Raw genomic sequence first — 14384 nt, 5'->3', positions numbered from 1 at the left:
ATCTACTTACTGAACTCCCAGGAGGCTCTGAGGTGTATTGCATTGGCAATACAAAACTCTTAGATATATTGCTTCTTCACAGAGGCAATCTGATCTGAACCCTCCTTGCCCATTCACAGAGAATACTACCACAGCATTGTCTGTGAGGACTTGTAGATCCTCTCCCTTCATGTGAAGGAGAAAAGATCAACAAGCCAGATGAATACCCCACAATTCCTTCATGTTTATGTCGAGGGTCAAATCTTGTTAAGAACACACAGCTTGAGTTGGTAGGTTTACTAGGTGAGCTCCACAACCTACAGAGGAAGTATCTGTAACCAGAGTCAATATGGGTAAGGGAAGGTGAAGGAAATTCCCATTACATACGTTGGCCACATCCATCCACCACCAGTCCAAGGAGGCTAGTACTTGAATCAGCATGTCCAAAGGGTGACGAGGGAGGAGTAAACCAGCTTGAACCAGCCCTGCAACTTTCTGAAACAAAGTCTGGCATGCCGAATCACATACATGGAGGAGATCATGCGTCCCAGCAGTCTGAGGAAATTTCTTACTGTTGTAAGTGGATGGGCTTTCAGATCTATGGAAATGTTTAACATTGTCTGGAATCTGGCTTCAGGCAGAAATGCCCTGGCTATTATACAATTCAGAATCACCCCTATAAATTCTATTCTCTGAGCTGGGGAGAGTACTGATTTGTCCTCACTGATCAACAGACCCAGAATACTGAAAAGAGACAGATCCAGGATAGAATGACTTCTGCTTGGAGCTTGGATAGACCTCATATCAGCCAATCGTCCAGGGATGGAAATATCTGCATCCCTGCTTTAATCAGGAATGCAGCTACAGCCACCATGCGTTTTGCAGACAGACAGATACACTGAAGGATAGGACCAGAAACTGATAATGGGTGTTGCTGACCAGAATTCTTAGGAATCTTCTATGGCTTTGATGAATAGCGACATGAAAATATGCATCCTTCATGTCAAGAGCAGTGTACCAGTTGCCTGGATCCTCGGAGGGGATGACAGAAGCCAGACTGATGATGTGAAACCTTATTTTCTTTATATATTTATTCAAATGTTGCAAGTCTAGGAAGGGTCTGAGACCTCATTTTTTCTTTGGAATCAGATAGCAACATGAACAGAAACCCTTCACTCGGTGGAGAGGGTGAACCTCTTCTATAGTTCCCAAATGGAGAAGAGACTGCACTTCTTGGAGAAGGACATCCTCATGAGAGTGGTCCCTGAAGACGGATGGGAAAGGGGATTAAAAGAGGAGGACAGACAAACTGCAGTGTGTGTCCTGCTCCCCAGTACTTCGGACCCATTGGTCTGTAGTAAGATGGGACCAAGCATACAGGAAGTGAGATAACCTATTGGGAAAAAATGGGGAGGGAGAAAACTGGTACATTATGATCTGGTACTCTAGCCTTGACAAGACAGCCAAACAGACATCTATGGATTTCCCAACTGTCTTGAAGAACCTGCCAAAGAAGAAAACTGAGGAGGAAGTGGTCTTCTCCTGTGCTTTTTCCTCTGTTTTCTAGATTGGTCAGGCTGCCTCAATGGAAAAGGAAGGGATCTCTGATGGCAGAATTGTTTTCTTTTAGGAAAAAGCATGAAAATTTCCAATGACTTCAACATGGCCCTCGAATCTTTGAGACTGTGGAGTGTCTCATTAGTCTTCTGCAAGAAGAGCATAAGGACCCTCAAAAGGGAGATCCTAGTTCACCTGTTGGGACTCCTGTGGTAGACCCAAGGACTGAAGCCACCAACATTTGTGCATAGATACTGCAGATCCCAGGGCTCTGGCCACCAAATCTACCCCACCTAAGGATGCTTGCAGAGAGGTGAGAGCCAACAGCTTGCCCTTGTCGAGCACTGTATGGCAACCTCTGGCAACTTGTCTGAGATCTTTAGCTTACTGTCCCAGAGGAAGAGGTCATATCTGGCCAATAAGGTTTGTTGGTTAACTATACAAAATTGTATACCAGATGTGGAATAAATTTTTCTACCAAAAAGCCTAATTTCTTTGTATTCTTGTCCTTTGGGGTAGAAAAGGGTTGACCCTGATGGCACTCTCATTTGCTGCCATGACAACTAAGGAATCTGGTGAAGGATAGTTATAAAAACATTCATAGCCTTGAGAAGGGTCATCTTCTCCTGGTTCTCTTGGCTGTTGGAGGCAGAGGGTGACAGTTGCCACAAGGATTTTGCAGATTTAGTCTGGCCTTGCTGATAGGTAGAAGGCTCTGCCGAACTCAGAATGTCTACCAGCCTGTAAGAATTATCTTGGACCACCTCAACAGGAATATCAAGAGGTATCTAAAAAGATCTTGGTAAGTCCTACAATCATTTTGGACAGGTAAGGAATCCCAGAGAACAATAGTCTGACTTGGTGATGGAGGAGGATGAGTGCAAAGGAGACTAAGGCTGATCCTCCTGTAGTGCAGCGGGTGGAGGTTCCAATGCCTGCAGGCCTTAGGGTCTTCCGTGGTACCAACAATAACCTCCTGGACCTCCTCATGTGCTCTCGCATGTCCTCTGCTAGCGGATCTGGTGATGAACCTGGGAGGATCCGGAAATGGGATGCATGCCCCACGGGTTCCAGGAGCCATGACAGCAGCAAGAGTCTGTCTCTGAACATTTGGTGGATAGTAACTGAACTCCCTTGATGAAGGAGCATAAGAGCCTATCTCACACTCCAAGGAGGACCCCAAAGTGCTCTATCATGGTGGTGTTATGCCAGATGGTGCTGAGGTTCAAGAGCTTCTCTCCAAAGATATACCACTACAAGGGATGATATGCTAGGTTTATCCCTAGAGTGCACAGGTCAAGCAAGTGCTGGATGCTCTGATGATCTAGCCCTGCCCCATACCAGGAGCTCATCACAACTCTGAGTTAAGTCCATAGCCATGGCCTAAGGATGCACACTGGTATCGGCCGGCTTCACTCTGATACCATCAGTGAGTCCAGTACCAAGAGTATGTCTTGTGGCACAGGCCTCCAGAGTCATTGCTGCCGAGATTTTCCTGGTGTTTCTGTTGCTGAATGAAGTAGTCAGTATCCTAGCAGACATCAGTCTCAACAGCCCGGTCACTGGTGCCGGAACTGATGACCCCAATTAGAAAAGCTCAGTACTGCGGAGGGACTCTTCCTGGAGCAGACCCTCCTCAATGCTTACTGGTGGACAGTACCAGGAACCTCAAAAGTCTCTGCTCAAAGTACCCCTTCTAAAGTAACTACACAATGTCATGTGGGGGCAGCCACAGAATGCCTTCTAATTTTTAGAAGAGTGTGCAAACTCCACCCATCTAAAATTGTGGAAGCATTTTATTAACTCAAGACTTAGTTCTTCAAGTACAGAAAGGTAAAGAAGCGACTTTAAAGCAGGGATGGCCAGCAGGATCTTCAAGGTTGGCTTTTAAAGAAGGAAAAATGGACATGAAGGATACTCCTGAAAATGTAGGTATTCACTAAAGAGAAGCAATTAGAAAGTCAAACAGAATGTTGGTGTGGAGGGGTACAGCTTGCTCAGGAAGGATAGACAGTGGAAAAAGGGAGGAGGTGTTGCCTTATATATTAAAAATGTACACACTTGGACTGAGGTGGAGATGGACATAGGAGACGGAAGTGTTGAGAGTCTCTGGGTTAGGCTAAAAGGGGTAAAAAACAAGGGTGATGTCATGCTAGGAGTCTACTACAGGCCACCTAACCAGGTGGAAGAGGCTTTTTTTAAACAACTAACAAAATCATCCAAAGCCCAAGATTTGGTGGTGATGGGGGACTTCAACTATCCAAATATATGTTGGGAAAATAACACAGCGGGGCACCGACTATCCAACAAATTCTTGGTCTGCACTGCAGACAACTTTTTATTTCAGAAGGTTGAAAAAGCTACTGGGGGGAAGCTGTTCTAGACTTGATTTTAACAAATAGGGAGGAACTCGTTGAGAATTTGAAAGTAGAAGGCAGCTTGGGTGAAAGTGATCATGAAATCATAGAGTTTGAATTCTAAGGAAGGGTAGAAGGGAGAACAGCAAAACAGAGACAATGGATTTCAGGAAGGCGGATTTTGGTAAGCTCAGATAGCTGATAGGTAAGGTCCCATGGGAATCAAGACTGAGGGGAAAAACAACTGAGGAGAGTTGGCAGTTTTTCAAAGGGACACTATTAAAGGCCCAAAAGCAAGCTATTCCACTGGTTAGGAAAGATAGAAAATGTGGCAAAAGACCACCTTGGCTTAACCACGAGAGCTTGCATGATCTAAAAAATAAAAAGGAGTCATATAAAAAATGGAAACTAGGATGGATTACAAAGGATGAATATAGGCAAACACAGGAATGCAGGGGCAAGATTAGAAAGGCAAAGGCACAAAATGAGCTCAAACTAGCTACGGGAATAAAGGGAAACAAGACGACTTTTTAATCAATACATTAGAAGCAAGAGGAAGACCAAAGACAGGGTAGGCCCACTGCTCAGTGAAGAGCGGGAAACAGTAACAGGAAACTTGGAAATGGCAGAGATGCTTAATGACTTCTTTGTTTCAGTCTTCACTGAGAAGTCTGAAGGAATGCCTAACATAGCTAATGGGAAGGGGGTAGGTTTAGCAGATAAAATAAAAAAAGAACAAGTTAAAAATCACTTAGAAAAGTTAGATGCCTGCAAGTCACCAGGGCCTGATGAAATGCATCCTAGAATACTCAAGGAGCTAATAGAGGAGGTATCGGAGCCTCTAGCTATTATCTTTGGAAAAGCATGAGAGACGGGAGAGATTCCAGAAGACTGGAAAAGGGCAAATATAGTGCCCATCTATAAAAAGGGAAATAAAAACAACCCAGGAAACTATAGACCAGTTAGTTTAACTTCTGTGCCAGGGAAGATAATGGAGCAAGTAATTAAGGAAATCATCTGCAAACACTTGGAAGGTGGTAAGGTGATAGGGAATAGCCAGCATGGATTTGTAAAGAACAAATCTTGTCAAACCAATCTGATAGCTTTCTTTGATAGGACAACGAGTCTTGTGGATAAGGGAGAAGCTGTGGATGTGTTATACCTAGACTTTAGTAAGGCATTTGACACGGTCTCGCATGATATTCTTATCGATAAACTAGGCAAATACAATTTAGATGGGGCTACTATAAGGTGGGTGCATAACTGGCTGGATAACCGTACTCAGAGAGTTGTTATTAATGGTTCCCAATCCTGCTGGAAAGGCATAACAAGTGGGGTTCCGCAGGGGTCTGTTTTGGGACCGGCTCTGTTCAATATCTTCATTAACGACTTAGATATTGGCATAGAAAGTACGCTTATTAAGTTTGCGGATGATACCAAACTGGGAGGGATTGCAACTGCTTTGGAGGACAGGGTCATAATTCAAAATGATCTGGACAAATTGGAGAAATGGTCTGAGGTAAACAGGATGAAGTTTAACCAAGACAAATGCAAAGTGCTCCACTTAGGAAGGAACAATCAGTTTCACACATACAGAGTGGGAAGAGACTGTCTAGGAAGGAGTATGGCAGAAAGGGATCTAGTGGACCACAAGCTAAATATGAGTCAACAGTGTGATGCAGTTGCAAAAAAAGCAAACGTGATTCTGGGACGTATTAACAGGTGTGATGTGAACAAGACATGAGAAGTCATTCTTCCGCTCTACTCTGCTCTGGTTAGGCCTCAGCTGGAGTATTGTGTCCAGTTCTGGGCACCGCATTTCAAGAAAGATGTGGAGAAATTGGAGAGGGTCCAGAGAAGAACAACAAGACTGATTAAAGGTCTTGAGAACATGACCTATGAAGGAAGGCTGAAAGAATTGGGTTTGTTTAGTTTGGAAAAGAGAAGACTGAGAGGAGACATGATAGCAGTTTTCAGATATCTAAAAGAGTGTCATAAGGAGGAGGGAGAAAACTTGTTCACCTTAGCCTCTAAGGATAGAACAAGAAGCAATGGGCTTAAACTGCAGCAAGGGAGGTTTAGGTTGGACTTTAGTAAAAAGTTCCTAACTGTCAGGGTGGTTAAACACTGGAATAAATTGCCTAGGGGGGTTGTGGAATCTCCATCTCTGGAGATATTTAAGAGTAGGTTAGATAAATGTCTATCAGGGATGGTCTAGACAGTATTTGGTTCTGCCATCAGGGCAGGGGACTGGACTTGATGACCTCTCGAGGTCCCTTCCAGTCCTAGAATTTATGAATCTATAATACCCTCCGGGGAAAGACCCAAGACCCCTCACACCAAAGACAAAACCCTGCTGCACACAACCGTGGTTTCACACGTTTTGTAAGCCTTCCTAGATCCCAGAACGACCCCTCCCCCAATGCCCCAACTGTATGCTCCCTTTCTTTGACTATTATCTTTCAATATTAGAGAATAGTCACTTGACACCTGCCCTGGGCAGTGTCCATCTTGCCAAGCCTAAACACTAAAATAATCATAACATTGATTTGATTTCAGTTTTTTCTAACTCTTTTGATAAAAGTTTAAGAGTTGACAATGAAATAATTGTATTTTTTTTTCTTTTAGCATTAATCCACATGCTTATTCCATTAACAGAACTAGAATTAGAAGGACATTTTCACAGTTGACAGACTAATGAAACCGTTGATCCTTCAAGCACACTGCGAGTTCTGATGTATTGGATTATTCCAACTTTTCTTTTTTCATTATATACATGTTTTAAGTCACAATGCTCTATCATTTTATTTTGTGGACTATGCTTTTTCATTAATCTATACTTCTAGATTATCTATCCATAGTTTTGATATAGCATTTATCTGATTTAGGAAGAGGTGATGAGTATCACAGAAATACGGCATTATATGTCTGTAAAAGTCCCCCTGACAAAAGGCAAAAATGTGACATACCTAATTTTTTCATTCTGTTGATTAAATGTGCCACAGTACCATAAAGCAGTGGTTCTCAACCTTTCCAGATTACTGTACCCCTTTCAGGAGTCTGATTTGTCTTGCATACTCCCCAAGTTTCACCTCACTTAAAAACTACTTGCTTACAAAATCAGACAGAGAAATACAAAAAGTGTCAAAGCATACTAGTACTGAAAAATTGCTTACTTTCTCATTTTTACCACATAATTATAAAGTAAATTGATTAGAATATAAATATTGTACTTGCATTTCAGTGCATAGTATATAGAGCAGAGTATAAACAAGTCATTGTATGAAATTTTAGTTTTTACTGACTTCATTAGTGCTTTATAGGTAGCCTGTTGTAAAACTAGGTTACTGTCTACATGAGTTGATGTACCCCCTAGAAGACCTCTGTGTACCCCACAGGTACGCATACCCCTGGTTGAGAACCACTACCATACAGCAAGCATTGGTGAGACCTAACATACATGTTAGAAGTTGGCAAGCAAAGCTACCTATCATAGGAATTACTATAATAATTTAATTTTATATTTGCCAATTCTGCTTTTTCCAATATTACTCATGACTTGAGGAAGTAGGAGAAGTTTCCTGAATCTTACCTAAAAGCACATTCAGTAACCAGGAATAAAAATATTGTGTTCTTCGTGAGTGTTGACAGATGCTCACTGCTGATCCAGCTGCTGTTCGACGGATGGTAGGAGAACTGGATTTAAGATTAGCAATGAAAGCCTTCAATAAAACCTAAAAGTTACAAAAATAAAAAAAAATAAAAAAATTCATCAAAGTTACTTAAAGACAGGCAGAAGTCAGTAAGCAAGTAAACAAGAAAATTTTTCCCCTCCATCCACCCAAAAAGTTATTTTGATTTAAAATTTACTATCAATAATCCAAGGGGTAGAGGAGAATATAAATAATACACGTTTTAATAATTCAAATCTGGTAGCTGTTACACTGCCGTTTGTAACATCTGATTAATGGTTGATTAACTGTGTTCTCATGTGCAATATAAATGTTTCTTAACAGTTTAAAACAGCTGTACCTTGATTTCATTGTCATTTGCAAAGTTGCCAAATGCTGCCATGATTTTTGGTATTGCTGCAGCCAGTGTCTCTTGTACCGATTCTTCAGGTCGCTTACTTATTCGTGTTAGACAGGGCAATAGGTTGACTAAGTATGGCCTAATTGTAGCATAGGAAGAAGAATTCTTTCAGTCAATAATATTTTATCTATTATCTAATCATAAGCATTTGATACATTCTTTCTAATGCATGCCCCACCGCCCCCCAAATCAAAGCTCGGAGTGCTGTACAACAGTATTATATACACATAAAGATATAATATATCAGCAATACAGCATATACACCATTATGGTGATTAGAAGTGGAAGGAGTTAAAAAGAGTACACAACACTGAACTAAAATTTTGGGGCAGGGACCATTGTCTTCATGAGGGTTTGTATAGAGCAAAACTCATGCTCTATACATGTGCCTGTTGTATTAATTTCAATGGACTATATACGATCAAAGTGTTAAAGGTGTTAACATAACTGTCACTGTCCAACATTAAATAGTTTCAAACAAAGCTTCAGTTTTTGGTATACAGAAACCTCTGCCTGCTTAGTACCATGGCAAACACTTCATTAATTATTTTTTTTTTTTTTTACATTTCTTAAAGATACAGAAAAGAAAGAAAAACAATTAAAGCATTTGAAATGTAAAGTGTTAAATAAGGCTTTCATTTTAACCATAACCTTTGTTCCCTCTTTAGCTATACGGAGTTTTTATAAGGAACAAACCTTTGTTAACAGTCTTTTGATAGTATTAAAGATGGTAATAACTGCCCTTTCTGGAATAAAGAGATTAAGTTAGTTGCAATGGGCTGGAACTGTTATTAAAGTCCAATCCTGTTTTTGTTTGTTTAAGACAAAACAAGACAAATGCACACAAAAGGGAAGAGGAAAACCCCCCCAGCAAAGATAGAAAAATACTATTGTTTCCATCTCTGGTGTTCACTTTCACTAGCTACCTCACTGCTGGAGAAACAAATGCACAAACACACCAGTTTATTAGCTACTTTGAGACCTGGCAAACTTTTACCAGCATTGGGCTGTTTAGGCATTGCTTGTCTTTTTGGTCACAGGCTTACAACAGTGTTGTAAAATATGCAGTCTTGGCTGGGTAAGCCAGATTCTTATACAGAAGGCAAAAGAAGAGGGATAGGGAAGAGAAAGAAATAAGGTTGGGAAGAAAAAGACACAAGAAGGGTGACAAAGATCTCTGATGGTGTTTGGGATTTAATCAAAGCCAGTGGAGGTGGCCATGTAATCTGGCCCAGTCTAGTCAGGGCATCTTTTAGGATCAGGACAATGAAGGCCCAACAGTACCATAGTGGATCCCAGGGTCCCAGAAAATGGTGGAGGTGGCAGCCAGAACGATGAAGCTCGCGCCCTCCCCTTATCTCTACCAGGCAATGTTCGCATGCACCAATCTTCCTCCCAAAGTCGCTTTGTTTAAGGACCTCAAAAGGAAGCGATGGGTGGAATAACCCATCCTTCATTAACATGTCCACCAATTATGCCTAATTTCCACCACACCAATTTTGGCCCATTTCCAGTCCCACATGCTTTTTGTTTGCCAGATATGATCTCACCAGAATCCTTGAATTATATCAGTAAGACTTTTTTGTTTAGATTAAGTCAGTCTGTTTTTCACCTTTACACATTTTTCTAAACAAAATTTTATTTAACAGACTGAGTTGGATTTGTAATCTTTTCCCATCAACATTTGTTATAGAGACTGGACTATTTCATAAGCTTCCATCCACTTTCTCACAGTTAGGCTCACAACTAGGATAGTCCTACTAAGCCCCAATTACTGCTACAGGCCCCAATCATTAATGGGATCTTTGGGTTATACAATAATAAACAGTTAATAGAAATAACTATAGAAAGATGCTCACAAGATAAGAATGGGAAGCAGTATGGTCTAGTAGTTACAGAAAGACAGGAAGTCAGGAGACTCAGGTTTCTAACTCTGCCATGTGTGGCTTAGGTAATCTTGGGCAAGTAATTATTTCATATCTGTGACTTGGATTCCTCATCTGAAAACTGGGGATCATTTTTGTAAAGTTCTTTGAGATCCGATGCACAGCGCTATGCAAGTATGAAGTATTCTGTGTGACTAATTTGTCTAGATTTTTTTTTATAGTTAACACATTTAATGCAGTAAAACACAATAAGGCTGGGGGGGGTGAGGGAGGTCAATAAATTACATCAAAATTCTATTCTCTGGTAAAATTACAGCTAAATTAATACCACTGAATTATGCGCAACTTGTGGAATTTCAAAGGACCATAAGGGAATCCCAATGAATCCCAGCCAATAGCTTTATTAAATGAACATCTCAGTTTGGATTATGAAGCAGGACTGCCACCAGTGATGATGTATTTACTTTTTCAGTTTTATGTTTGTGTATGGTAGACAAATAACACTTCTGCACACCAAAAATGTCAATCACCTACCTGCACTTCTGAGGTCGAACCAGATGGGCAAGCTCAGCAAACCTCCAAACTGCAGCACGTAGGCTTCGAGAAGCACCATTCTAGATAGATTGAATGTATAATTTGTTACAGATCAGCACTCACAAACATCCTTTAAAACTGGATAAAATGATTTTGACTGTATATGAATTTTAACTACAAAAGAGATTCAATTCCCTAACATCTCATGCCTGTAAATCCTAATATGGCTTCCAGACAGGAAGTGAAATTAAAAAGAAAGGACAGCCTAAACTCTCTCCTAGCTGAAAAGGAACATAAAAATGTGTTCAAAAAGCTCAATTTTTAAGTCTCTTCCTGGAGTTTTATCAAGTGGTCAAAAATAGGGACCAGAGAAGGTAGTCATATGCAAGAGAAAGTGAATGGCTCTGCTGAGATCAACTTCAGTGATAAAAAAGCATCCAGCCACAGGTAACAGCAGATTGTTCTTGCTCCCCCTCCTGCATCTCACAGCACAACAGCAGAATGATAAAATGCCAACATCTAATAGCTCCCGGTCAAGAGTCATAAATTCAGGCTTCACTCCACAGCCCAAGAGGTTCGGGCCATTTCAGTTTAAGATTTAAGCCTGCAATGTACATGTTGCTGGAGGGAGAGGTGTTTGCTTTTTTTAAAAAAATTAAAATCTTAACTAGAAGTATAGTCCTCATCCATAAAAGAATTGGTTCAAAACAGTAAACTCACAGGGAAAGACAAATAGGAGACCTTTTAAAGTCATTTTGAATACTGTGGGAAAAAATTCACTTTCTAGCAATGTTAAATTAATGATGAGAGACACTACAGTCATTATATGCATCTTGAAATGTGTAGATGTTTCATACTCTTCTTCAGCAGATCATTAATACCAAGTACTTTCAAGAATATCAACTGCATTCAAATCCCATAATGTTAGAAACCAAACAGATTAAAGACTGAATTAAGAGATTCTTGAATTGGTTTCTCATGTGTGAATTTTTCCCACATATATACAAGCTGCCTATCATGGTGGTATCGAAGAAACAAGATTATACTTAACCTTGTAAAAAATTGGAGTAAAAACTTCACCTGAAATCCAAACTATGTACCCCTTGGAATTTGGGTTATTGTCCTGAACCAAGCAATGGAAAATAGGGAGAGTACCATGTGCTTTTTTTTAAAAAGCAGACAGGCCCATGCTAGACAGGACTTCTTGTGACTCAGCATAAAGGCAACATATTGCTTTAAATCTGTTCTATTTTTTTTAGAAGTGGAAGTTGAATCTTTTGCTAAATAGCGTTTGGAGTCTAAAAGTAATGTAAGAAATGGTAACTTACTTTAACTGTGGTTGTTCTAGGTGTGATGCAAGTTTGAGCATTGGCCTGCTAAACCCAGGCTTGTGAGTTCAATCCTTGAGGGGGCCACTTAGGGATCTGGGGCAAAATCAGTACTTGGTCCTGCTAGTGAAGGCAGGGGGCTGGACTCAATGACCTTTCAGGGTCCCTTCCAGTTCTAGGAGATAGGGTATCTCCATATATATATTAAAGTGCAAACATGCATTCCACTTAGATGTGTGCATGCTCAACATGCCAGAGCCTAGCAGTGCCCAAAGAGCAGCCGTGCTCACACCCCATGGCCATAGCCCCTCCTCTGGTGGCGCTGACCTGATCCCCTTAAGTTCCTTCGCACCGAACACCCAGAGACAATACCCGATGCAGAGGGGATGGAGGGTGGATCGTGAAATATCCACCTATATTGTCTCTCAAAAAACCACAGTTACAATAAGTAGTGTATTCCACTTAGGTGACTCACAAGCAATACCCACCTCTTGAGGTTGGGCTTGGAGTCTAACTAAACAAGGATTGCAGGACTGCCTACGAAAGCTTGTATCCTCCGTGGAAGATGCAGTAATGGTTCGTAAACATATGGACGAACACATAGCAGCCCTACAAATGTACAGTACTGAGATGTCACTGAGGAATGCTATTAACATTCCTCAAGCTCTTGTAGAATGATCTCGGAACTGTTAAGGAGACGTAGCCAAAGCTATTTCATATGCAGTCTTGATACAGGACATTATCCATTTAGAGATAGTCTGTGGAAAAAAAACCACTTACCCCACCATACAAATTGCATATGACACAAACAGGCAAGGCAAATCGTGAAACAGTTTAATCCTGTCCAGACAGAAAGCTAGACATCGTTAGACATCTAACATATGGACATGTTGCTCCTCCGGAGAGGAACGCGGCTTAAGAAAGAATACAGGTAAATATACTGCCTGGTTCAAATTAAACTGAAAATTTTAAAGTCACTTTGTTGTTGGAGAACTCTGTATAAGGAGTGTCACACTCTTCTTGCCGATATTATCACTACCAGGAATGCAGTTGTCTGACACAAAAGGAGAAAGGGACAAAATGCCAGGTACTCAAATGGAGCCTGATGCCTGCTGGTTAGCAATCCACATCTGCAAGGAAAAGGTGGAATAAATCTTGCGGGAGCAGACTTAAATCTGCCCTACTGGGCCCTACCGTTCACCGGTTACGACCAGGGAATTTGGGGCTGGATGGAATCTCTCAAATCTCTGCACTGGAATCAAATAGCATTTCTCCATGTGCTTTGCTGCAGGCAATAACAAATCCAGCATGCTCCAGAGGTGTTCTCCTGCAGGAACTCCATTTGAATACCCAGGGAAGCAGCCATGCACTGCAAAAGGTTCTTGTATGCCTTGAAATCTCCAGTATAAGGGAGATGAAGAGCCAGGAACCACAGAATCATTCACAGATGAAGATGAAGTCGTTAACTGTGCCAGAGCTGGATCCCGTTCCAGGACAGACAGACCTGGATGGTACATTCTGGGGGCTCTGAGAGGGGAAGGCTCACTAGTGCCTGGGCCTGTGACAGATTGACAGTCACTGCCACAGACCTGGCTGGTGATCTCGCCTTCAAGCAAGATGTGGAGTGGGACCTCAGAGACCGAGGAGCATCCCACAGAAGCCACTGGTATAGATAGGGCTTTGGTGGTCAGTAGGAGCCATTCCAGGGACCCCTGTCCTGACCACGAGACAAGCACCAACCTCCTATGCATAGCACTCCATGAACAGCTCCCGATGTGGGTCAGGCAGAGAGTGAGAGAAGGAAGATTCCAACCCAGACACTGAGGAATCCTGAGCTTCAGCGGATAATGGTGGAGCCAACCCTGACTCCAGTCCGACTGATCTGTAGCCCAGAATGAAGACTGAGCTGGTGCAAACAGTTGGTTCTGGTGCTGAAAGCTGTACTGACCCCAAAGTCGGCAGTGGTACCAAGGTAACTGATGATACCAAAGAGCAGGGAGGTGAGTACTTCCATGGTAACATCGGTGGCATTGGCCATAGGGGTGCTGAAGAAGCTCCTGGTGCTGAGGAGATCCCTTGTACTGAGCCCCACTTCCACCGACTGCAAAGGGGAAACATCGGGGCATAGTGTTGACAGACCCACAGGTTCAGAAGCCCACCCAACCTACAGGGCTATAAAGGACACAGGCCTGGCAAATTCCTGAACCAAGGGAGAGGTCAGGAAAGAGGCAGAGGAAGTCTGTTGACACTTATACACTCCTGGCACAGAAACAGCCAATGGCAGGATCACCTTCATCAGTACCAAACTCAACCAACACCCTGGGACCAGAACCTCTGACCTCCCTACATAGCACTGGGGAGTGGCTGCCAGAACCCACTCCTTCCCACGCAGTGGCATTCACACTGTGCCAATCCACACTTCTTCTGGAGGAGAGAGATGGGTCCCCCCACAGGATCTAGACCAGATACAACCTTTTCCTTGGCACACTTGATGGGAAACATCTCCTCCATCTCTTCAGAGAGGCGCCAGCTCCAGAGGGCAAAGCAGCAGCATTCTTAGAACCCAGGGTGACCTCCAATCTGCTGAAGGCATTGGTGCTGAAGCAGGCTACACGGCCTGTTCGAGCAGGTGCTGCTTTAGACAAAGATCC

At 42.2% G+C, this 14384-nt stretch overlaps 1 protein-coding gene across 5 annotated transcripts in view; it reads right to left on the bottom strand.

Annotated features, from left to right (window-relative positions):
* Positions 1-14384, bottom strand: part of HTT (huntingtin) — a 209579-nt gene that overhangs the window by 173456 nt on the left and 21739 nt on the right. For all 5 annotated transcript variants that reach the window (XM_054030679.1, XM_054030683.1, XM_054030681.1 and 2 more), the window contains 3 exons: positions 10406-10485; positions 7926-8064; positions 7486-7627 (listed from right to left, as the gene is read on the bottom strand). In XM_054030679.1, coding sequence (XP_053886654.1) covers positions 7486-7627; positions 7926-8064; positions 10406-10485 — 361 coding nt within the window. The remainder of the gene's footprint in view (positions 1-7485; positions 7628-7925; positions 8065-10405; positions 10486-14384) is intronic.

This window comes from Malaclemys terrapin, chromosome 5, assembly GCF_027887155.1.
Source record: "Malaclemys terrapin pileata isolate rMalTer1 chromosome 5, rMalTer1.hap1, whole genome shotgun sequence".
NCBI lineage: Eukaryota > Metazoa > Chordata > Testudines > Emydidae > Malaclemys > Malaclemys terrapin.
This window is presented reverse-complemented; position numbering and strand designations above follow the sequence as displayed.